The 27,027-nt window shown below is 32.2% G+C and overlaps 1 protein-coding gene across 11 annotated transcripts in view; it reads left to right on the forward strand.

Annotated features, from left to right (window-relative positions):
• The window catches only part of LOC143249958 (nephrocystin-4-like), a 94,757-nt gene that overhangs the window by 39,337 nt on the left and 28,393 nt on the right, over positions 1-27,027 (forward strand). For 3 of the 11 annotated variants that reach the window (XR_013028049.1, XM_076500594.1, XM_076500593.1), the window contains exons 1-11: positions 1,299-1,381; positions 1,792-1,979; positions 3,038-3,112; positions 8,982-9,096; positions 10,041-10,184; positions 12,224-12,410; positions 13,311-13,379; positions 15,247-15,434; positions 15,547-15,773; positions 24,541-24,739; positions 25,776-25,856. Coding sequence is in view for 4 of the 11 variants with exons in the window: in XM_076500594.1 (XP_076356709.1) it covers positions 1,927-1,979; positions 3,038-3,112; positions 8,982-9,096; positions 10,041-10,184; positions 12,224-12,410; positions 13,311-13,379; positions 15,247-15,434; positions 15,547-15,773; positions 24,541-24,739; positions 25,776-25,856 (1,338 nt within the window). In the remaining 7 variants the exon portion in view is untranslated. Of the gene's footprint in view, positions 1-1,298; positions 1,382-1,791; positions 1,980-3,037; positions 3,113-3,142; positions 4,644-6,183; positions 9,097-10,040; positions 10,185-12,223; positions 12,411-13,310; positions 13,380-15,246; positions 15,435-15,546; positions 15,774-24,540; positions 24,740-25,775; positions 25,857-27,027 lie in introns of those variants that run through there. The other 8 variants (XR_013028050.1, XR_013028055.1, XM_076500596.1 and 5 more) reach the window with 7 other exon arrangements.

Genomic DNA, 27,027 nt, shown 5'->3' on the forward strand with positions numbered 1-27,027 from the left:
AAACGGCTGGTATGGGTAGAGAAAGCACTTTGTAGATGAGCGAACAACATTTCGACCTTCTTCGGTCATCATCAGAGTCACAAAATCAATTAACAAAAGTAAATATACCTCACAATTTAAAAAATCACAAAACTTTATACTGCTGCATACCATATATCCCCAACATCAGCAGAAAAATAGCCAACATTTGGCAAAAACTAGTAACAAAATACGGCATTCCAGTTAATACCAAATTTATTCAAACACCAGGCACAAAACTGAGGTCTATACTATGTAAAAACTACACTGACAAACACCACACCAACATTATTTATAAAATACAATGTGATAACTGCCACGACTTCTATATTGGAGAAACAAGTAGAAAAATGGAAACCAGATTCAAAGAACACAAAAAGTCACCTTCACACGTTTTTGAACACTGCAAATAAAAAAAACACAACATAACCATAGAAAACACCCAAATACTAAATAAAGAAACAAACATAATCAAAATTAAAGAAGCCTTACTTATACAACAACTCAAGACCAAAATAAACCAATACAAAGGAATACCTTCATACCTATATTAATAAATATAATCAAACATCTAAGCATGCCCTCTACATTCCTTCACTCACTTACACAACCCCCTTCAAACATGTGATCAGCTATCGGTCAGTTATCTCTTTCTTTCTTTGTGAATGTGATGATGACCGAAGAAAGTAGAAATGTCCACTTCCCTACATAGTACTTTCTCTATCCATACCAGCCATTTTTTACATATATAACTTTAAGTTTATGTATTTTCAGTTGTCTAACTTTATAATTCTTAAAAACTAAAAACTATTTTGCAGAAACGTTTTGAATTAAATATATTTTGATATAATGAAATAACTCTTGCTTTCTTGCCAAGATTTCAAGACTTGCATAAAAAAACTGGAACAACAGTATGATAACTCTTGTGTGAGTATCACAACAACTCTGGAAATCACGTTAAACATAGTGACAGAATGTAGGAGTCATATTTACTCTACTAACAGTGTGACATAACTCTTGTTTCAGTACTTTAATTATTTCTGGGAATTGCATCTACTCTATAAGCATACTTGATAGCACCTTGAAAAACTTTGTCAGAAAATATCCATCCTGGAAAACAGTATATGATGGATGTAAGTCAAATGACAAGGATTGGGGTAGCATAATTTACCTAGTAACGTAATAGTTATTGTGAATGTATTTTTTAAGTAAAGGTATTAAGGAGAAAGATTGTTTGTTTTTCTAGTGGAACATATTCAAAATTATTGTTTTTTAATAAGACATCTCAAGAGCTGGAGGAGATCCACCATGGAACAGGTCCTCATGTGCCTCTTCTGCCTGTGTTCTCCCAGAACGTGTTTAAGTAAGTATGTTTCTACTGAATCTTGTTATGCATGATGATACATAAAAAGCATATTAATCACAATTATAAAAACCAATAAAAAATAAGATAAGAACACTTTGTAAATTGAAACCTCTCTAGCAAGTATAGAGTAGTAACAATCACAGAAGATTTTATGTATCAACCATCTATTTTTTAACATCCTGAGCAACACTAATATGTTTATACAAGAAGTTCATTCATTGCAGTATTGTTATTTTGACTTTGACTTAAAACCACATACAAATTCTATTTAAACTTTACCAAACAGAAAACTCTCACATAGCTATAAAAAGATATAAAAACTTTAGCAACTTCCTAATATTTAACATTAGAATCAAATAACTTTTTCAACATTCTCAAAAATAAACATAAACATAATATTTCTTCAGGGGTCAGCACCTGTCCAGAGTTGCATATGGTCAGTTATATTCAGCTGGATTTCCTGTAATTCGAGATCGTCATGGACGCCACCAAATGTGCTAAATCCTATTGAACCACTTTCAGTAAACCTTAAAAAAGAAGAAATGGATATTTTGAAATGTAACCAAATAATTTTCCAGTTCCTAGCTTATACTAAGTACGTCAAGGTTTGTCTTGATTTTAAAGTTATAGAAACTCCCTTACTGTATTGTACTTTGTTCTAAAAATGAACTTTTTGGTTAAACATTTAACCTTTTACTTATTTTATGTTTGTTGTCTTATGAATCTTTATTAACCTCGACAAATTACTGTTAACCTTTTAACCTTAATAAGGTGTTACTTTCTTAATTCCAATAAGACTGTTAAGTTATTAACTGTTAATGTATTAATTTACATAAATTGTTTACCATCTGATTTTAATATACTGTTCACTTATTAACTATTAATATATTAATTTATATAAATTGTTTACCTACTAATTTTAATATACTGTTAACTTATTAACTATTAATGTAATAATTTATGTAAATTGTTTACATACTGATTTTAATATACTATTAATGTATTACTTTATATAAACTGTTTAGTTACTGAATTTAATATACTGTTAATTTATGAATTATAGCATACATTAATTTCTATTAATTGTTTACCTACTGAGTTTAATATACTGTTAACTTATTCACTATTAACATATTAATTTATATAAATTTTAAGTCACTGATTTTAATATACTATTAGTGTATTAATTTATAAATTGTTTACATACTGATTTTAATATACTGTTGACTTATTAACTATGAATACAGTAATTTATATAAATTGTTTACCTACTAATTTTAATAACTTTTAACTTATTAACCTTAACATAGTGTTACTTCCTTGGTTACAACAAAACTGTTAACTTATTAACTATTAATATATTATTTTATATGAATTGTTTAGCTACTGATTTTAATATACTGTTAACTTATTAAACTTAACATAGTGTTACGTCCTTAATTCCAACAAGACTGTTAATTTATTAACTATTAATGTATAATGTATTAATTTATACATTCTGTTTAACTTATTAAATCCAATAAGAAAGTGTACTAACATCGAGAAACTTGTTAATGCATTAAAATGTGGTACTTATTAATCTCAGTCTGATGTTAGGTAGTATTTTTCTACATTTTGTTATTTATTCTACATTCAGTTATGTTTCATCCATAGTTGTGCCAGGAAAGATCTTCATACCATATTCTTTACATTCCAATTTTATCGTTTCCCACCAATAAGAACAGAAAGGTACTGTCAGTTTTATACTCTTTTTCTTATAAGTTTCATAAACAATAAACTATTTCAGTGAAAATTAGAAATGTTTTTATCTCAATGATTACACTTTGTATGCTATTAAAAGTTTTTATGTGTTGAATTAGAACATCAAAATATCTTGTTATCAGTATAGAATAACAACTATAAAGTCTTAGTATAAATGTCATGCTAGAAAAAATCAGGAAAACAAACAGTTATAAAGTCTTTGTTTAAATACTATGCTAGTCAAATCATGAAGGACAAACATTAATATTCTTAGTATAAGTGTTACACTAGACAAATGAGAAAAGACTGTAATATTCTCAGTATAAATACTATGCTAGTCAAATCATGAAGGACAAACATTAATATTCTTGATATAAGTGTTACACTAGACAAATGAGAAAAGACTATAATATTCTCAGTATAAATACCACACTAAACAAATCATGAAAGAAATTAATATTTTTAGTATAAATGCCATGCAAGACCCCCTCGATGTGGATTCCTGTACATGGTGAGGGGACCTTCCAGAGAAGGTTCTGTTCTTTCAGTTTACCTCCTCTGGGATTTAAACATCCACCTACATGATTGCTGTGTGTGGCAACCCATGAAGGGGAGGAGAAGATTCTGGTAGTTGAGGGTTACAATTCTAACACACCACTTTGGCCTTGAATCCCTGTATATGGGTGGCCTTGGGGTGGGCCCCTTAGAGTCAGTCGGCTGGTCCACTTAGGTTAGGGTTAACTAAGTACTAGTGTTGGATGTTCTCAACAGGTGTTGCGGACATTGTATCTGATGCTGGTGTTCAGGTATAGTGCTCACGAAACTGTGGCGTTGCTGCAGTGTCTTTGTTTGGCACTGTGTTGCGACCTCTCATTGGGCTCCACAGTGGGTGGGTTCAGTGGGTACTGAAATGTAGCTTCTTTATTATGAATACCCTCTTTCTGATAAAATAAATAAAAATGAAAAAGTGAAAAAACAGATCATTGGAAAATGACCTCACATGGACGACTCTGTTGTACAGTGAATATTACAGCTAGAAAAATACTTGGGGCAGATGTCTCCATTTTTCATTCAAAAAAGATTAGAGGGACTTTCTGGCTCCCCAAAGTCAGTAAAGAAGTTGCACTCTGGAGACTTTTTGGTAGAAACATCATCACTACAACATACCAAACACCTCTTGAAATCAAAGGCTATTGGGGATATACCCATTGGGTTTACTCCCAGTGCAACTTTGAAGTTTTCCAGAGGAGTTCTAGTTGAAAGGGATTTAGAGAACGTTCCCAAGTATAAAATCCTTGCTGGTTTCTCCAGCCAAGATGTTATTGCAGTGTGCCTAATTTTCACTCGTAAAGACTGAATTATGAACTCTACCAATGTTTCGATATTAATGTATACATCATTATGTCCTTCTGCCACAGTCAAAGCAGGTTATCTGAACTGCAAGGTACAACCTCATATTCCTAACCATCACAGATGTTTCCAGTGTCAGCAGTTTGATCGCTCAAAACATCATGTCGTGGTTCTTTAATATGTGCTCATTGTAGTGGTAAAGACCATGATGCTTACAATTGTAACCTGGAACCACACTGTGTTAACTGTAGTGGCTCACACCCCTTTTTCTCTTCCACCAATTTAGGGCAAGAAATAGAGTAAAAGGGGTATGGGCCACTACAGTTAACACAGTGTGATTCCAGGTTACATATCACCTACCCAGAGGATCAGAAATTATTGTCCCCAACTCCATCTTGGACATATGCTGCTGCATTCCATTCCGCTACCACAGTGGTAGTGCAGACAGATCTTTCCGTGCCTTCAACGTAGTTATTTGCATTACATCTTAAGAATCTTGTGCCCTTCATAATTAAAGAAGATGACGAATCTATGTCCCATTCACTCCTCTCAGTGACTGCCCAGTTTTACTTTTTTCATGTTTAAGTGCTTGCTTGGGTCCATCCTCTTCTGCAACCCCGAGAAGTAAATCAACCATTTGTTCATGCCCTCAGTCATTGGAATCTTTGTCTACAGACAAAGACCTGCCTACTTGACCCAGGGCAAGATCCATGGAGGTTGATAGATTTTTGTCCATTAACGAAAAAAACATGGTCACAAACATAAGATCTCCCCACTACATTCTCCTCCACATAAGTACAATGGTCACTTTGATCCAGTGGAACTGTCAAGGTTTTCAATCAAATATAGATGACATTAAGGATTTGATTAATTCTTACCATCCCGTGTCTCTCCTTACAGGAAACATTTCTGAAACCTGCTACAGTCACCCTTTGGCAATTTTCCTTGTACAGAAATGACAGGTCGTGTGATGGACGAGTGTATTGTGGGGTGGCATTGCTGGTTGATCAGCATGTGTTCACCCTGTCTTTGTCACTTGATACATCCTTGAAGGCTGTAGCCATCCGTGTTTCCTTGGGTCATACCCTCACTATTTGTTCTCTCTACTTGAAGAGATCAATAATCAGTCAAACCTTGATGCCCTCATTTAACAGTTACCATCCCCTTTTTGCTATTGGGGGATTTTAATGGACATAATCCCCTTTGGGGTGGTGCTAGTATTAATGGGAGGGGTTGTGCTCTGGAGCATATGCTCTTGGACCACAACCTGTCTCTCATCTGTGATGACAAGAAAACCTACTTGTAGAGAAAATTATATACTTAAAAATGGCTGGTGCTTTCTCTACCTATACCAGCCATTTTTAAATATATAATTCTCCCAGAACTTGATTCTGCCATTGATAAATGACTGTGTTTTAGCAGTAACTGACTTTTTTGTCCAGGCAGCTGCTCAGTGTATTCCTAAAACCTCAACAAGGTTTCCATAGTATCTTCCTTGGTGGAATCCTGCCTGTGTCCTCTCTTACATCTCTTGGGGGACAGATTGATTTTTCATGTTAAAAATCTATCGTGCTCTTATTCAATCAAAACTAGACTGTGGGTCTGTGGTCTATGGCTCTGCCAGGAATTCAGCCAAGAAAATGTTTGACCCTGTTCAGCATCAGGGACTTCAGCTCTGCACAGGAGCCTTTTGCACTTCTCCAGTCCAGAGTTTGTACACAGAATCTCATGAACCCCCTCTGTACCTTTGGTATTTGGAACTGTCTTTAGTGTATGCATCAAAACTTCAATCTTTACCACAGTATCCCACATTGGGTTGTGTTTTCCTTTCTCAGTGGGCCACACTTTTTCTTAATAAACAATCTGCCATTGTTTCTTTTAGCCTTTGTATGCAGGTGCAGTTGGTTGAATTGGGTCTCTCTTTAGATGACAGATCAGTATCCACAGATCAGCCAATCCCACCATGGCTAATTAATATCCCCAAATGTGACCTCTCTTTGAGTCATCTGAAGAAGACAAATTCTCGTGATTGGAAGTATTGTCTTGTATTTGCCAAACATCTTTCGAACCATCCTTCCATTCCCATTTATACAGATGGTTTGAAATCATATGACTCTGTGGGCTCTGCCACTGTTTACCATGACTCGATTGTTGCATACATAATCCCCTCTACAGTTTCTATGGTCACTGCTAAATTGTACACTATTTCTCTTGCCTTGGATCACATAGAACCTATGCAGTACAGGAATTGTACTATTTATACCAATTCACTTAGCTCTCTGTTAGCCCTGGAATCGTTTCACATCAGTTCTCACCCTATTTTCATGGATATTCAAAACGGACTCGCCTATTTCTTTTTAACATCTAATTCTATCAAGTTGTTCTGGATACCAGGCCATATTGATATTCACAGTATTAAGCTCACAGACACCACAGCTAAGTCTGTATGCTCTGGCATTATCACTGCTGTGCCTATTCTATACATGGACCATGGTCTTCTATTCAAGGCTCAGCCCCGTGCCAGTTGGCAGTCAACTTGGAGTGAGCAAAGTGAAAACAAGCTTTTTCAATGCTAGACTACGCATTGGTCACAGTTTTTTAACTCATCAATTTCTTTTATCTGGAAGTGATGCACCAATGTGTTGTCTGTGTGACTCTCAAGTCACAATGAGTCACATTTTACTGTCTTGCCATCATTACGACTCTCAATAGTGGCACCATTTTCAACATGTTTTGTCCCAAAGTTTATCCGTAACATTGGACAGTGTTATCGGCAGCGATGACACTGTCCACCTAACAAATGTTTTTAGTATTTTAAAGGTCATTGACCTTTTTAACACTATTTAATTCATACATTAGACCTTTTTTTAATATGAAGTACAACTAGCTTGATATGAAATTAGAAAATGGATGTAATGTCAAATAACTCAAAACCAGGACTGGAAAGGCCAACTTCAGGTCACTAATGCTGATATTTGAACTTACCCATTGGTTATCCTGGTGAGTTATGATAATTATAATTATGTTACAGAAAGTCCTTTACAACTTGTATTACTGTAAATTTTCTCTCACTGCTGTAGACTAGATGTAAAAATTGTATTTAATGCTATTTATGTTTTTAATTCAAAAAATAAACTTTGTTATACTTTGATTCCTTTTTACTAATTTTACTTTAATTTTAACTTTTTATTAGATGTTTGGTGCAGATAGCCTAGTTGATTTGTGCCATAAAATGCCAAACCAACCAACTAACCATGCTAGACAAATCAGGAAAGATAAATAGTTATAAAGTCTTAGTGTAAATACAATTTTAGACAAACAAGGAAAGACATCAGTAATAAGTCTTAGTATAAATACTATATTGGAAAAATGAAGAAAGACAAACAGTAATAAAGTCTCAGTATAAATACTGTATTAGACAAATCAGGAAAGACAAACAGTAATAAAGTCTTAGTATAAATACTATATTAGACAAACAAGGAAAGACAAACAGTAATAAAGTCTTAGTATAAATACTATATTAGAAAAATGAGGAAAGACAAACAGTAATAAAGTCTTATTATAAATGCCATGTTAGACAAATCAGGAAAGACAAACAGTAATAAAGTCTTAGTATAAATACTATATTAGAAAAATGAGGAAAGACAAACAGTAATAAAGTCTTAGTATAAATGCCATGTTAGACAAATCAGGAAAGACAAACAGTAATAAAGTCTTAGTATAAATACTATATTAGAAAAATGAGGAAAGACAAACAGTAATAAAGTCTTAGTATAAATGCCATGTTAGACAAATCAGGAAAGAGAAATAGTAATATTCTTAGCATAAATGTCATTTGTAAATTTCTACTAAGACTTTATCAGTGTTTATCTATCCTGATGTATCTAAATAGAGTGTTATCTCTGCTGCTATTATGTTATTCAGATATTTCCAGTTTTGATATATATACTCTTTGAACAGTTCTATATATAGTTTAACAGATTGTTATCTTTATCATTGTGATCATGCTGTACAGATATTTCCAGTTTTGATATATATACTCTTTGAACAGTTCTATATATAGTTTAACAGATTGTTATCTTTATCATTGTGACCATGTTATACAGATATTTCCAGTTTTGATATATATACTCTTTGAACAGTTCTGTATATAGTTTAACAGATTATTTTTATCATTGTGACCATGTTATACAGATATTTCCAGTTTTGATATATATACTCTTTGAACAGTTCTATATATAGTTTAACAGATTATCTTTATCATTGTGATCATGTTATACAGATATTTCCAGTTTTGATATATATACTATTTGAACAGTTCTATATATAGTTTAACAGATTGTTATTTTTATCATTGTGACCATGTTATTCAGGTATTTTCAAAATGTTTTAGTTCTTCCATCTTTCTAACACAAAATTCTCAGTTTTTTGGTATTTCTTTCAGTAATTCATTGTCTCTTAAGAAATGAATAATTTTAATTTTGGAATCAGCTAAGCTCTCTTACAGGCTTTTACTGGAACAACAAGAGCCACTAGCAAGCACAGAGTCCACATCTCTTCCATATATTCTTTTTCCCATGCAATCACCAGGAGTAAAGAGGGAAGGTCCACCTGGGTATGAGGCTAGTATGAATTAATTTTTTACTAGAGGCTGTTTTTATGTAGCCAAGTCTACTGTACAGATTATGTAACAACTAATCTCTTGAAAATAATGTGAAGTTTTATGTGCCCAAGTTTAGTGTATAGATTATGTAATAACTAATCTCTTGTAAATAAGGTGAAGTTTTCGTGTGGCCAAGTCTACTGTATAGATTATGTAACAATTAATCTCTTGTAAATAATGTGAAGTTTTAATGTTGCCAAGTCTACTGTATAGATTATGTAACAATTAATCTTGTGTAAATAAGGTGAAGTTTTAATGTTGCCAAGTCTACTGTATAGATTATGTAACAACTAATCTCTTGTAAATAAGGTGAAGTTTTTATGTGCCCAAGTTTACTGTATAGATTATGTAACAATTAATCTCTTGTAAATAAGGTGAAGTGTTAATGTTGCCAAGTCTACTGTATAGATTATGTAACAACTTATCTCTTGTAAATAATGTGAAGTTTTAATGTTGCCAAGTCTACTGTATAGATTATGTAACAACTTATCTCTTGTAAATAATGTGAAGTTTTTATGTGGCCAAGTCTACTGTATAGATTATGTAACAACTAATCTCTTGTAAATAATGTGAAGTTTTTATGTGGCCCAGTACAATGTATTTTGTATATAACATCTAATCTCTCTTAAATAATGTAAAGTTTGTCGTGTGGCCTTGTACAGTTTAGTTTTTCTAACAGCTAATACCTTTGAAATAATCTGAAGTACTTTTTTCTAGTTGTGTATAATGTAATCTTTATACAGAAGTTAATCTCTCATGAATAATGTAAAGTTTGTTATGTGACTGAGTGCAATGTAGTTTGTTATACAAAAGCTTTTAAACAGTACAAAATTTGTGTTGTTGGTTGGATTGAGGACCTTTAGTAATATCATTAATTTAAAAATGTAATCAAACTTTGTATAGGTTCGTTATGACATTGATCCAGCTTCTCTCAGCAGTGGAGAAGATAAAGCTTTCTTGAAGTACTTAGCTTACCATCATCTGTATGTTGATGTTTGGGACGGCGAGTCATTGCTTTACATTGGCTCATCAGATGTTGATTTGAAGGTAGCTGCTTTTTTATTTTATAAAACAAATTATTTATGTTAAAGGTCAGGGAAAAAAATATTACTTGAAGTAGATTAACAGTGTTAGAAATCAAGAATAAATATGATGAAGAATGTTTAGGTACATTTCATTAATAAAAGATGGTTTTATTTTTATTTCAATTTTGGACTGAAACATATTGTAAATATTCTCCTTTAGTTGTAAAGCACAAATTATGAAACCACTTTATCTACATGTAGTATTGAAACAGGTATTATGAAACTGTTGTATGTACATTTAGTAGTGAAACAGGTATTATGAAACTGTTGTATGAAGCAGGTATTATGAAACTGTTGTATGAAGCAGGTATTATGAAACTGTTGTATGTACATTTAGTATTGAAACAGGTATTATGAAACTGTTGTATGTACATTTAGTATTGAAACAGGTATTATGAAACTGTTGTATGTACATTTAGTAGTGAAACAGGTATTATGAAACTGTTGTATGTACATTTAGTAGTGAAACAGGTATTATGAAACTGTTGTATGTACATTTAGTAGTGAAGCAGGTATTATGAAACTGTTGTATGTACATTTAGTAGTGAAGCAGGTGTTATGAAACTGTTGTATGTACATTTAGTAGTGAAGCAGGTGTTATGAAACTTTTGTATGTACATTTAGTAGTGAAGCAGGTGTTATGAAACTGTTGTATGTACATTTAGTAGTGAAACAGGTATTATGAAACTGTTGTATGTACATTTAGTAGTGAAGCAGGTATTATGAAACTGTTGTATGTACATTTAGTAGTGAAGCAGGTATTATGAAACTGTTGTATGTACATTTAGTAGTGAAGCAGGTGTTATGAAACTGTTGTATGTACATTTAGTAGTGAAGCAGGTGTTATGAAACTGTTGTATGTACATTTAGTAGTGAAGCAGGTGTTATGAAACTGTTGTATGTACATTTAGTAGTGAAGCAGGTGTTATGAAACTGTTGTATGTACATTTAGTAGTGAAACAGGTATTATGAAACTGTTGTATGTACATTTAGTAGTGAAGCAGGTATTATGAAACTGTTGTATGTACATTTAGTAGTGAAGCAGGTATTATGAAACTGTTGTATGTACATTTAGTAGTGAAGCAGGTGTTATGAAACTGTTGTATGTACATTTAGTAGTGAAGCAGGTATTATGAAACTGTTGTACGTACATTTAGTAGTAAAGCAGGTGTTATGAAACTGTTGTATGTACATTTAGTAGTGAAGCAGGTATTATGAAACTGTTGTATGTACATTTAGTAGTGAAACAGGTATTATGAAACTGTTGTATGTACATTTAGTAGTGAAACAGGTATTATGAAACTGTTGTATGTACATTTAGTAGTGAAACAGGTATTATGAAACTGTTGTATGTACATTTAGTAGTGAAACAGGTATTATGAAACTGTTGTATGTACATTTAATAGTGAAGCAGGTATTATGAAACTGTTGTATGTACATTTAGTAGTGAAACAGGTATTATGAAACTGTTGTATGTATTTGGTAGTGAAACAGGTATTATGAAACTGTTGTATGTATATTTAGCAGTGAAACAAGCAATTTTAAACTGCTAAATGGTGAAGAAGAATAATGTTTTATGTAATCCTTAAAAGATACCTAGAACATTCTGTGGTCAGTAAGTGGTATGAATTATAATTTCTATAACTTTAAACCCATAATAGGAAATTAAGAAGGAAGTAGTGTATTATAGTCACATAACATATAATTCCTAAAAATTATAGATTTCTTATTTCTTCAGCCTCGACCTTTTACACTTCGAAGTTTATATTTAACATCTGTACCATCTTAAGCCCTTGACATTTCAGAATACAGATTTATTTACACCTTAGAATATAAAATTATTACTTTTCAGACTAAGGTTCTCTACATTTTAGAGTATCAAATTACCACATTTCTGGCTCAGGTTCTTTACACTTCAGAGAATAGAATTATCGATATTTAGAACATTGTTATGAAGTAAATATCAAGTTGATCAGTTTAAAGGTAACTTATTTCTAATAGTTTCTATTTCGAGATGGAAAAGAGTCAGTTCAGACGACACTGGAGCTTGATATTTTGTACTGTGAGTATTTAGACATACCTTCAGAGAGAATCGTCGGTCAACCAAAACTAAGAGGTTATCTCCACCTTCGTTTAGCTAACATTGGGTCACCACTTTCAGAAGATTCAATGAGAAAAATTGAAGAGAGTGAGTTATATCAATGCTATATTATTATTAGATGTGCTTTCTAAGGGTCTTTCTGTATAATAACCTTCACTGAGATGTGTTGTTAAAATCTGTTTATCAAGAACTTTCATTGATATGTATTTTTTAAAGCCTATCTGTATCAATAACATTCACTTAAGGGTTTGCCTGTAAAAATAACTTTCAAGAGATGTGTTTTCTAAGGGTTTGTCTGTATCATTAACCTTCACCGAGATGTGTTTTATAAAATTTGTATGTATCAAGAACTTTCATTGAATTGTATTTTTAAAGGTCTGTTTGTTCATTGTCTATTCTGTATGAAATTGGAGACAAAGTACACCAAGTTTATTGTCTGTTCTGTATGTACTATATTAAATTGGAGACATAAAGTATACCAACTTTATTATATGTTCTGTATGAATCTGGCAACATAAAGAACCTCATGTTTATTGTATATTCCATATGAAACTGGAGACATAAAGTACATGTTTTTTGCCTGTTCTGTATGTACTTTACGAAACTGGAGATAAAGTACACCAAGTTTATTGTCTGTTTTCTGTCTGCAATGTTAAACTAGCTGTATTATGTGTGATGATCATTATGACTGAAAAGAATACGTGTAAGATATTGTTGTAGTGAACTTGCTAAAATCTGTATTATTTGTGAATGGGTATTTTATCATTAGATGACCTTATATTAAATCAACAGAACTATTTAGTGTGAAGTTGTTACAATATGTTTCCTTGGTGTACTTTAACATATCATATAATTAATGTGGACAGGAGAGTTTTATACATTACATTATCCAACTGTAGTAAGTAACATTATTTCTGTATTATAAATTGTTTATCATAACTCTCTATAGCTATTCATGAGTAAGAAATGTCTTTATTTTCTGTTTAGGAGAAAAGTATATTAACAAACGTCCAGTACTTCTTTCCTCTAATAAAAAGTTTACTGTGAACAGGCCAGGTTTGTATAAATATTTTGATATCTCAACTGTGTGTTTGTGGCATAAAAAATATATATTTATTGTAGTAAGTTAGGTTTTTAATTTTTTTATGAAATTCTTCCAATTTCTGCTAAGTATGCACATGTGTTGAAAGAAAGTTGTGCAGATTATGTGGTTGTTTAAGATTTATTATATTCATATATATAGTTTAACTTAGCAAAACAAAATGCTTCTGTGCATTTCCCAGTTATACTTCATGGTACATTACTTTTAAAAGAGAAAGTGTAGAAGACATTTTCCAGATTTTGTTACACTACATTATTAATATCTACTTCATTTGGAAATATCAATCAGTGTTAGAATTACACATCTTTGTTTTTTTCTTTGGTCCAGGAATATATATAGTAGATGATTAATTCTAAAATTTACTATTTAATCCCATCCTCAGTGGTGTCTCTGCAGGCTTATACTGCTAAAAACTAGATTTTGATACTCATGGTGGGCAGCACACAGACAGCCCTTTATGTAGCTTTGTGCTTAATAACCAACAACTATTTAAAGCACATTATGTTGTTATGAACCAAATTCAATAAGCTGTTTTACCCACAAATACTTCATACAATTAATATATTGCTTGAATTGTTTTTCAAGATGTTTTATGTAAAGGTATTTTAACAAATGTAAGAACAATTCATAACCCCAAGATAAAATTAATACTAGTTTCTTGTTACATTTGAATTTGTACTGAGCAGTCAATTCTTGCTGATGAGAAACCCACTTGAAATAAAAATGTTTCTCAGAATGGCTGGAATGGTTATTATCACTTTTATTGATAACAATCTTAACGTAAAGATAACCTAGGAAAGATGAAACGTTTTTAGACATTTGGTATATTTGATTATTACCACATTTATATGTTTTTGTAAGTGTGTAGCCTTAGTGAATGTTCAGGATAAGTTATTAGCTCAAGTTTCTAACTTTTATTAAAGTTTCAGATAAACTAAGCATAAATTTGTTGACCTGTGTTTAACTACTTCGATTCAGACATATAGAATTTAGTTCAATCAGGGTCAAACTCGCAGGAGTTGTGTCAACCAGAATCACATTAATAGGACTTGTATCAGAAAGGTTCAGACATACAGGGCTTGGGTTAGCCAGAATCAGTTATAGAAGGTTTGTATCAGCCAAAAATCAGACATTCAAGACTTCATTTTGCCAGGGTTGATCTATTGTATTCACTTTATTCTTGTTTACATTGAGTTGTTATATATTTTTTTCATTAATGACATTTTTATTAGATATTTTAATGTTACTTACTTACTCTCTGAATTAAAACTTAAAAATGTATCAGTTCAAGTTGTTTGTGTATGTGTACTTATCATTTCTGTATCAGTGTTTGTGCTAAGATCACTGTAGAAGTAAGATTAAAGTTTGTCTGTGTATATTTACCACTTCTGTATCAGTGTTGGTGTTAAGACCATTGTAGAAGTAAGATTAAAGTTTGTGTATATATACTTACCATTTCTCTATCAGTGTTTGTATTAAGACTTTTGTAGAAGTAAGAGTAAAGTTTGTCTGTATATAATTACCATTTCTGTATCAGTGTTTGTGTTAAGACTTCTGTGGAAGTAAGATTGAGGATTATATGGATATACTTACAATTTCTGTAAGACACTTGTTTCATTAATCATCTTTAGAATAATATACACGAGCAAATGAAATTTACAGTACAGGCTATAAGATTCAAATTAGTATTTTATAATAATAGGTAAATATGCATACAGGTTTGGTTAATGTCTTTTTTTAATAGTCTTATGTGTACAGAAAGTTCCTACATATCCAAAAGTAGCAAAAGAATGCCCATTTTGCTATTTTTCTGTAATTTAGAGTGTCATCAGGTTTCCATAGCTCGGCTTTTAGTGGAAACAGATCGTGAATTAGCATCACTTATGTCAGCAAGAGGTAGACACCATCAGAAACCAAGTGGTGAAACTTTATCATCAGAACGGAGACGAAAATTAGCTCGAATGGAAGCTGTAAGATCTCAAAGTCGGGAGCTGAACCTGCCAACTAAGGTAGCTCGTGTCACAAATCTTTCATCTTGATTTTAGTTTCTGTTTCAGTGAAATTAAAAACAATCAAATGAAATGGACTTGTGTCATTACACTATATTTTTTTAATCTTAAGGAAAATCTGCACGTGTTTAGAGCAAGAAAGAAAGATCTTCGGACATTACAGGCATACAGAGAGCACCACAAGCATGAAGAAATCCTTAATCTATTACAGCAGACAATAACAACTGAAGCTACCTTACATCCTACCCTTGGTGCTGTAGAATTCATTGAATTTGAGCTGACAAATCCTTATACATCAGATTGTAAAATCTTCATAGAAATAGATAATCCACACTTAAGGTAAGAAATCTTAATGAAACCTAAACCAAATATCATTAGTGTCTAATTAGTACCCTAAACTGATTTGACAAAATGATTTAACTGTTTTTTAGTGGTTCTTATTCACAGTTTGGGGCCTAGCATGATCTGGTGGTTGGTGCACATAATTCGTAACCTTCAGCTCATGGGGTTATAGCCTAATGCTGACTGTTTCACCAATGTGAATATTATAAAGTGATAGTGAATTCCATTGTTTGGTAATAAAGAGAATCCTAATAATTGTCAGCTGGTTGCATTCCTTGTGGTTAGCAAATCAAAATTAGGGATGGCAACAGATAGCTTTGGTAACTTTGCCATAAGCAATTGTCAGATATTAACTAATTACTCAGTATAGTACAGTGGTTCTTAACCTGGGTTCAGTCGATCCCCAGGGGTTCGGTGAGTCAGTCTCACGGGTTTGGCGGAGGTCAAGACACACACATTGTGCGTGTATTCGTTTTGTTCACCCAACTCGTATGAATCATGACGTCATGCTCCACTTGGCCATCATTGGCTGTGGCTGATCACGTCACATCACTTGGCCTTAATATCTGTGCTGCAGGAAACTTTGTGCGCTTAGCAGGCGACTTGTAATCATGCGTCATTTGTGATTTTTTTCCTAATCTTTCAATCTCTTCATACAAATTATGTCGAGCAAAAACAGAAAGTTGTGGGACGAATACGTACAATATGGATTCACATGTTAAACAGAGCATGATCGGGAGTCAACGTCCTTAATGCATGATTTGCAATGCCAAGTTGAGCACTTCTAGTCCAGCACTGGCAAAACTAAGAGAACATTCCCTAAAACTGCATGGAGATGGGAAATACAAGAACACAACACTTGCTGAATTCAAGGTAAAGAGAGCCAGATTCGATGAAATGGCTACTTTGCCTGTTCTCGCTTTTACCCATCGATAAATCAATCCTCACAGCATTGTATGAAGTTGCGTACTTGACCACAAAGCAGGGCAAACCACACACCCTTGGTGAAGCACTTGTAAAACCAGCTGCATTGAAGATAGCGAATGTCATGCTGGAAAAGCCTCTGAAAATAAGTTATCCCAAATTCCTCTTTCAAATGACACCATCAGCAGCAGAATAGATGACATGAGCAATAACATCTTGGCTCAAGTAGTTGCAGATCTGATTTCAAGCCCAGCATAATTCAGCCTCCAACTCGACGATACCACCAACGTTTCCAATCTAAGCCAGGTTGTTATATTCATGCACTATGTGAAGAACGACGAGATAAAAGAAGATTTTTTATTTTGTAAGCTTCTTACAACAACAACTAAAGCAGTCGGCATGAAGAAACTTGTGGATGACTTCTTCAGAGACAACGATCTTTCGTGGGATATGGTTTCTGCAGTTTGTTCAGATGGAGCTCGAGTCATGCTGGGATGAAACTCTGGTTTTGGTGCGCTGGTGAAAGCCGATGCACCACACATCATTGTAACACACTGTGTTCTGCACAGGCATGAGTTGGCAACAAAAACCTTGCCCTCAAAACTGGCAGAAGTATTAAAAATTGTAGTGGAATGTGTGAACTTTGTGTGAAATAGTGCCCTGAAGCACCACATCCTTAAAGAGCTGTGTAATGAAATGGGCTTTGAATTCGAGGTACTATTCTAACGTTTGGTGGTTATCCCGGAGAAAGGTGATGAATCATGTTTTTGTCATGCATATGGAATTAGCCATGTATTTTGCATGAGCACCAACATTGTCATGCAGATTGCTTTGAAAAATCTGAGTTCATTCTCATTTTGGCGTACATGGCCAATATCTTCAATGGTCTCAATCATCTCCATCAACAGATGCAGGGCGGTGGAGTCAACATCATCAAAGCGGAAAAAAACCTGAAGGCTTTTCAAAAAAAGCTACCGTTATGGAAACGACGAACAGAGAATGATAACTTCGCAAACTTTCCCCTGCTGGACAACTGTGTAAGTAAGATCGAAGATGTCTGAAATTGGAGGCATTTCTATACCTGGAGAACTGAAGCAAGCAATTGCCATGCACTTAGATGAACTTGCAAAGTCCCTCAATGGATACTTACCCACCAGAGAGTCATATCCAGCATGGGTGAGACAGCCGTTCACATTTAGTGTTGCGACAGCAAGTGTCAAAGGTGAATACCTCGACAAAATTATTGAACTTCAGCAGAGCCAGGTTCAACAACAATGCTTTCAACGTTTTGGTGTCACCAAATTGTAGCATACCCTCTTATTGCTAAGATAACCCTTAAGATAATACCATTTGTTACAACGTATCTTTGTGAGCAATCCTTTTTGAGGATGGTAGACATAAAAATGAAGAAAAGGAACAGACTTTGTTGTTAAAATGATATGAGAGTGGCACTTGCCAAGGTAAAGCCGCACATTTCTGAACTTGTCTTTGAAAGGCAACAGCAAAAAAAATCACATTGAGTTGCAGTAAATATTCATTGAGTTATGTTTTTGTTTTTGTGTGAAATTCATGTTTTGTTGGTTTTGTTCTTTCAACACAGTGACATTGTGTGCAACTGATGCATGGTTCATTTTGTGCACTAATAAAATATCTACTTATGTTTTGAATTTGAAAAAAAATCATGTTTTATTTTTTCAATTACGAAAGGTTCAGTGAATGCAAGTACGAAACTTCTGGGGTTCATGTTGAAGATTTAGCTAACATAAGTTGAATGAAATTTTGTATTTAATATAAAAACAGCCAGTATAGAAGTATATGTTGAAGATTTAACTAACATAAGTTGAATGAAATTTTGTAATTAATATAAAAACAGCCAGTAAAGAAGTGTTTGTTGAAGATTTAGCTAACATAAGTTGAATGAAATTTTGTATTTAATATAAAAACAGTCAGTAAAAAAGTATATGTTGAAGATTTAGCTGACATAAGTTGAATGAAATTTTGTATTTAATATAAAAACAGTCAGTAAAAAAGTATATGTTGAAGATTTAGCTGACATAAGTTGAATGAAATTTTATATTTAATATAAAAACAGTTAGTAAAGAAGTATATGTTGAAGATTTAGCTAACATAAGTTGAATGAAATTTTGTATTTAATATAAAAACAGTCAGTAAAAAAGTATATGTTAAAGATTTAGCTAACATACGTTGAATGAAATTTTATATTTAATATAAAAACAGTTAGTAAAGAAGTATATGTTGAAGATTTAGCTAACATAAGTTGAATGAAATTTTGTATTTAATATAAAAACAGCCAGTATAGAAGTATATGTTGAAGATTTAACTAACATAAGTTGAATGAAATTTTGTAATTAATATAAAAACAGCCAGTAAAGAAGTGTTTGTTGAAGATTTAGCTAACATAAGTTGAATGAAATTTTATATTTAATATAAAAACAGTTAGTAAAGAAGTATATGTTGAAGATTTAGCTAACATAAGTTGAATGAAATTTTGTATTTAATATAAAACAGTCAGTAAAAAAGTATATGTTAAAGATTTAGCTAACATAACGTTGAATGAAATTTTATATTTAATATAAAACAGTTAGTAAAGAAGTATATGTTGAAGATTTAGCTAACATAAGTTGAATGAAATTTTGTATTTAATATAAAAACAGCCAGTATAGAAGTATATGTTGAAGATTTAACTAACATAAGTTGAATGAAATTTTGTAATTAATATAAAAACAGCCAGTAAAGAAGTGTTTGTTGAAGATTTAGCTAACATAAGTTGAATGAAATTTTGTATTTAATATAGAAACAGTCAGAAAAGAAGTATATGTTTTTAGTTCATTGACAGAATTTTCAATCATTTCATGTCAGGTTGTAATGAATAGTTACAAAGTTCACAGTTTTTCAAACCAGATTTATCAATTATTTTAAGAATTTCTAATGCTCAGTAGGCATTAGAAATGCAACTTAACACTGGAGAAAGGTGTACAGTATAAACTTGGAAGAAATTTGGCTTCATCCCAGAAAAGAATATGTAATATAAACTTAAGAGGAAATTAGGTGGATCATGAGAAAGGGTCTGATATAAACTGAGAAGAAACATGGCCTGACTTTAAAGAGAAGTCTATGATGTAATCTGAGGAGAAATGTGACTAGACTTTGAAAATGGGTATACAATATAATCTTTGGAGAATGGTAAATAACCTGAAGAAAGGTTTTTAATATAAACTGAGGAGAAGTGTGGCTTTACTATGAAAATAGGCCTATGATGTCAAATTGGAAGTATAAGATGTGACTCTAAAAAGGGGTCTATGGTATAAACTGTAGAGAAATGTGATTTGACACTAAAGAAGGGTCTATGATGTCAAATTGGAAGTATAAGATGTGACTCTAAAAAGGGGTCTATGGTATAAACTGTAGAGAAATGTGATTTGACACTAAAGAAGGGTCTATGATGTCAAATTGGAAGTATAAGATGTGACTCTAAAAAGGGGTCTATGGTATAAACTGTAGAGAAATGTGATTTGACACTAAAGAAGGGTCTATGATGTCAAATGGGAAGAATGTTGCATGAAATATAAAACTGGTCTAGAGTATAAATCAAGAAGAAATTTACATTTTGTTCATCTCTTACCAAAGGTTTTCCTTCCATGATCAAATATTGTAACATGATACAGTGTAGTTACAGTTAGTTGTGTGATGTGCAGATTGTCCAACCTAATCCTTAGGTTGGTTACTTACAGTCGTGTGTTTATTATTATGCCATATTATGATGGCTTTTATATGTGTTTCTGGCTTGGTGATACAAAGTATATTTTCTGAATATGTATATATATAATTCAGTATATCTCATACTATGAAATACATTAATTGATCAGTACTACAAAACAATAATGAACTTAATTTAAACCAGGAACTCTGTAATAACATTGAAATAGATGCATAATTTTGAATTTCAATTTTATTTTGTTGTTTCTGGTATGTGTGTGTGTGTATATATATATATATATAGTAATATGCACATATATTTAATAAATAAAGTTTCTGAATGATAAATTTGGATTTTTACCATTATTTTACATAAAAAGCTAAAAATAAAATAAATATACTGAAATGAATAAAATTATAATAAGAAATGGATTCTTCAACATCATGAAGGGCACTGCAAGTATTGACACAGCTTAGGATGAAGTTTTCCACCAAGTGTTTAAGAAGTGTGTAAGGAAAGGTATGGCATGAAGCAGTCTACAAGACTTCAAAGACAATGTCACCAATGAAATTTTATGGTCAGTTAGAATTGCTGGATTTAGTGAAGTCAACAAGTTGAACATACAGTTGTTGATTTCTCATGAAGAGAGCCTGAGTGTAGTAGACCTAAAGGAGCTGTACAGACATGATATCATACAAGAAGACAGATTTCAATAGATTATTCCTGAAAGAAACATCACAGCCAAAGTTCTCTCTTAGAATTTATGTCAAATTTATAATGTACTGGAAATGCTCTCAGAACATCATCTTGAAGGTGTAGTGAAGCAGTACTCTCAAAACAGCTGACATGAGTGAAATCATAATGTCATTCTTGGTGAGAAGTAGAAGAAAGCAAAACAGTCTACAGTTATTCTCTCTTTTAAAAACAATGTTTGTCTTCACAAATGGAAGAGAAATTCCCAAAACTAATTCCATATCCATTCTCCCTCTAAAACTATGAATGGAGATATGGTGACTGTAGACTATGTTTACCATCATGTTTTCGTTATATGCTTTCAGGTCACAAAAGCAAAGTTTGAAGAGAAAAATAGGTCTTTTCCATTTTCTTTAGGCCTAAGCAATTGGGAAATAACATGTTATCATTTCACTTCTAAGCACTGTGCTAATTACCTTCATGTTATCATTTCACTTCTAAGCACTGTGCTAATTACCTTCATGTTATCATTTCACTTCGTGGCAGTGTGCTAATTACCTTCATGTTATCATTTCGCTTTGTGGCAGTGTGCTACTTACCTGTATGTTATCATTTCGCTTCTTGGCACTGTGCTAATTACCTTCATGTTATCATTTCACTTCTAGGCACTGTGCTAATTACCTTCATGTTATCATTTCACTTCTAGGCACTGTGCTAATTACCTTCATGTTATCATTTCACTTTGTGGCAGTGTGCTAATCACCTTCATGTTATCATTTCGCTTCTTGGCAGTGTGCTACTTACCTGCATGTTATCATTTCGCTTCTTGGCACTGTGCTAATTACATTCATGTTATCATTTCACTTGTAGGCACTGTGCTAATCACCTTCATGTTATCATTTCACTTCTAGGCACTGTGCTAATTACCTTCATGTTATCATTTCGCTTCTTGGCACTGTGCTAATTACCTTAATGTAAATTCAGCCTCTGGTCCAGTAATTGCTATTTATTTTTCTGTGAAGCAATTTGAAAGTAGCTTAATACCTATCTGTGTGTGTCTGAACAATACTAGCATCTAATATACACTCTTTTCCAATGTTATTTTTTCTGTGAAGCAATTTGAAAGTAGCTTAATACCTATCTGTGTGTGTCTGAACAATACTATCATCTAATATACACTCTTTTCCATGTTATTTTCTCTGTGAAGCAATTTGAAAGTAGCTTTATACCTATCTGTGTGTGTCTGAACAATACTAGCATCTAATATACACTCTTTTCCAATGTTATTTACCCACACATCATGAGGTATGGATAAGACTTCTCAACTTTTACTTTTTCTTGGACTTTTATGTCTACCTATTGGTCACATTAGTTCTCTCTTTCTTTTTTGTGTGTTATCTATTAATGCAATTTCTCACCTTTCATCAACAAATTGGTTCAAAAATTTTAACTGTAGAACCAATGTCAACAAACACACTGCAAGGTATTCCATAATAAATCCTAGGATTCATGGATATTTGACCTCAAATAATGAAATTCTTATCTCTCTTTTGTTAAATATAGTAATCCATCTAATTTCTATTTTTTAATATCTGGTTAGCTGTTTGTTGCTCCTTCAATCTGGTTAGGCTCTATCTCCTTGGCTGAATAACAACTGTCGGTTCCTCACAGTCTGGTTTTGTATAATTATCACAGGTTGCCTTTTTCTGGTATCCTTTGTGGTCTCTTATTTCATACATGATTTTGTCTGCAGTTCTGGGCAGCATATTCTTTACGTTACAATAGAAAGATCAGTTATCTTGTGATTTGTTTTCTTCATTATGTGTAACTATTGTCTAACTTATAATTTAAGTTCTTCTATACTAAAGAGCCCACGTTTCACTACTGATGGTTTTATAACTTCTAGATAACACCTGCAACTCTAGTGGATTCAAGTTGGAACATCAGTTGGTTTAAAGTAGACATCTACTATTTTTCAACCTAGTTCTTACATTCATGTCTACTATTGTGTATACAAATTAGTCATGTAAGAGCAAATTCAGCATCTCATATGGAGAATCCAGATAAGATAATTGGGAAAGTCTAAAAATTAGTCTAAGCTTTCTTCTTTCTTCCATGTCTTGCTCCTTGACTTTCCTCTGGATAACTGATATATCACTTTGAATGTGTTAAGATTTGGCAGCTATCAATAATTAATAGTTGTTATAGCATTCAGCTGGCAGGTTACTTTAAGTAATTGAAATTTGTGGTTCTTTTAAATGTATATAAATTGAATAACATGTTCTCTTTTTCATCTCTACACTCTGGAAAATATTTCAAACTGAGGTTGGTATGTCTCTGATGATACCATATCATCATAATCTGTTAGTTTCTCTACTGGGTAATTTTGGTGACCTGACCAGCTAAATTCTGGGATGTGATTTGGAATTTTCACCTTTGGAGCAGCAGTAAATAGTTTTAAGCTGGAATTTTTTGGCAGATAAATAAAGAGGGGTGGCTGGTTTACAACTTGCATTTATCTATTTCTTTTCTAAATGCTTTATTTTTTCATAATGTTCTTTTCTGTCATTGATTTTGCTGTTATATTGTTATATTATAAATGTCCTGTAGTGTTTTTGTTATATGCTTTGGTACTTTAATCTTGTATACTAGTTTTGTTGATCTTGTCAGTCAGATTAATTACATTTCTATTTTAATTGCTACATCTGTTACTTTTTATTCTTACTCTCCTTACCTCTCAATTTTCTTTCCATTTTTAGACTTTTTCTTCTTGACCTTGTTTTAATTGTTTCATCTATTCTCAAGTATAAATCTTGCTGATTGAAATGCTGTTTTCATATTGAATAGCCAGAGTTCTGTCTTCACAAAAATGATCAAACTTGTGATACCAGTGTTGCAAAGTGTTCTATCATTAGGTTCTTTTGGATTATTTGGTAACAATAATGCCAAGAGCAGTCTGTATATCAATAAACAATAAGCTTATTTCTTATTTAACATTTACTAGAGACTACTTTTACTTTGACACAAGTTGTAGGCCTAAGTCAACAAATAACATTTCATTAGAATTTCTTAAAATGCTGGTAATGAATTTTATTAAGCAGTTGATTCATATAAATATGATAAATGTCTTTTCTGATACTGAATAACTTTTCTGGTAATAAATAATCATTCACCAACTGAACTCATTCATAACTGATTTACTCATATTTTATGTCATGCTTTTTATGGCATTTAAATAAACTTCTATCACTATGATTATCAGTTCCTTCTAGAAAACATCTAAATTGAAGCTTAGAAATATAGTTCTCAATGATATTGTTTTATAGAAAATAATAATAATGAAAATTTATAATGCATTATTTAATAAATATACATGTCTACATAGAAACCTGAAGACAAGCAAAAATGTAGGAATTATTCTTATTTCAGTGTTGTATTTAAAAGCAGTGAATGGCAACACCTGCGACACTTGTGGAACATAAGTGGTGTTGTTGAAGAAAATTTCTTAAGAGTAGCTGATCAGGAAAGAAAATATCCAAATCTAGTCCTAAAATCTAAAGAAACGGTGCATATACCATTCAAATACCAACTCCTGGACGTTGAAGAAGAATCAGTAGAGAATTGGGAGGTAAGTAAATATTGTCAAAATATTTAAGAATTTTCTAACAATCTGAGTACATCTAACTTCTGTAGTATATATTTTAGCTGTGTATAGCCAAAGTTTCTCAGTTCATAAAACTAATTTATGTAGTATTTAGAAATGCATGGACTAAAGTTATCAGTTGATATAACTAATGTATATATTTTAGACGTGCTTAAAAACATTTTCTCTTATCCAGAATAAAAACAAATTTAAATGGACTAAACTTGTAAAGAAACTATAATTTTGATTGAAAATTTCTGTTTTTTAAACCATTCTAATGGGTGGCATAACTACAAAAAGTGGTCCCTTCCTGCATAAAAACTTATTGTGTCCCCTACATTTATTCCCCTTGTCATCAGTTCTTAACTTTGTGAGGTCTTTTATGCCTGGAATGGCATAGCCAGATGGATAAGGCACTAGACACATAATTCAAGGATTGCAGGTTTGAATCCCCATCACACCAAACATGCTCACCCTTTCAGCTGTGGGAACATTATAATGTTATGGTAAATCCCACCATTGATTGGTAAAAAAGTAGCCCAAGAGTTGGCTGTGGGTGGTAATGACTAGCTGCTTTCCTTCTAGTCATACACTGTTAAATTGTGGACGACTAGCACAGATAGCCCTCGAGTAGCTTTACGCGAAATTCAAAAACAAACCAGACCTTTACACATTTCCTCCCACACACACAATTGCAGGGACTGTGGAAGCTAGCCAAAATATTCATGACTAATCAAGGCTTAAATAGGGAGTTTTGGTGAATAATAACATGAAAATTTTGAAAAAATACAAAGGGTATTTGCAGCCTTATTAACTCTGATTGAAAAATACCTTTTTTTGATACATGTAAAAAAAGTATATATGCTGATGCAAAATTACTTTTAAATCTCCGGTTGTGTTTATTTCTCAGAAAATTGATAAAACTAAAGCATTAGAACTTTAATGAAAATAAGCATAGCAGCAGCTGGTCATCATTATAGGTCACAATTATAATAAAAGCATTTATATTTCTAATTCATAGGCAGCAACTGGTCATTATTTTCGTTCACAAGATTTAACCAACCTACAAAGTTCAAAATGTTTTTACCCTTCTACTGCTAAGGTAGGCCTATCAATTTTACTTATCTAAACACTATATTGTATATGTGTATAATTACTGGAAGAAAGTTGGACAAAAAAGTGATAAAGTTTATTCACTGAGCTGTATCATTGTGATTTTTATATGTTTGTATTCAATTGTGTTCTGATTGGTAAGAATTAGTTTACTCTCATACCTAGATGGGTGCAATCCATTTGAAGGACAAAACTGTAACAATGATTTAAAAAAATAATAGAAAGTAAACTTTTATGCATTTTTTCCCATCAGAAAACAGCTGATAATTATTTAATAAAAATATATTATTTGTTTATTTAAAGATAAAAATTGTAAAAATGTTAATATTGATTTCATTATGCTTCTAATGAAATCATTTTTGTTTATTAATATCATGAATTTTTTGTGAGCACATAGGAGAAAAGTCATAAAAGGTTTGAGCTACTTTATGAATTTATTTTGAATACAGATGTAGCTTTGTCAGTTTCTAATCATCAGCATTTTAAAACATCTGTAGTTATGGTATGATTTAATTTGTTTAATTACTTATATCTCAACTTCCAGAAAAAAGACGTAAGCTACTGAACTAAGCATGTTTTAAAGCTGTTTTCTATTCTTTTGAACTTTAAGAGCCAAAAGGGTTTACTATTCAACAAAGATTTCCATAGAGAGTAGAAAAATATAACTTAGACTGGTGATATGTTCCGAGAAGAAATAACAGATGATCAACTTCCACTACAGTTCTGATTTGTGTTTTTAAGTTTGTGTTAATGTTTTATACTTTATTTTAATTATAATGTTGCAATAAGATAGGAAAATAATTTTTTTAACAAGATGAGGTGGACTTGGGTAAATTGTTTGGCACTCAACCATATCAAATTCTGTTTCACTGATGAAGTAGCAGTGTTAGGTCTTGTATATGTTTCTACATATATATTTTTCTTTACAAGTGGGTTTTCTTGACATCACTGATTAGTGTTAGGTCTTATCAGTACAGATTATTAACTGCTTGAATGAACAAAAAAAGAAGTCCACAAAGAGAAATCTATGTGTAAATAAATATAAAACAGATTCAAACTCATTAATTATATTAAATGACAGCTTCTCATTAATTATTTTTAAAAAAGTTGGTTTGCTTTTATTTTTGGTATGATAAAAAAGAAGTTAAACTGTTTGCACA

The sequence above is a fragment of the Tachypleus tridentatus genome, chromosome 4 (genome assembly GCF_004210375.1).
Source record: "Tachypleus tridentatus isolate NWPU-2018 chromosome 4, ASM421037v1, whole genome shotgun sequence".
NCBI lineage: Eukaryota > Metazoa > Arthropoda > Merostomata > Xiphosura > Limulidae > Tachypleus > Tachypleus tridentatus.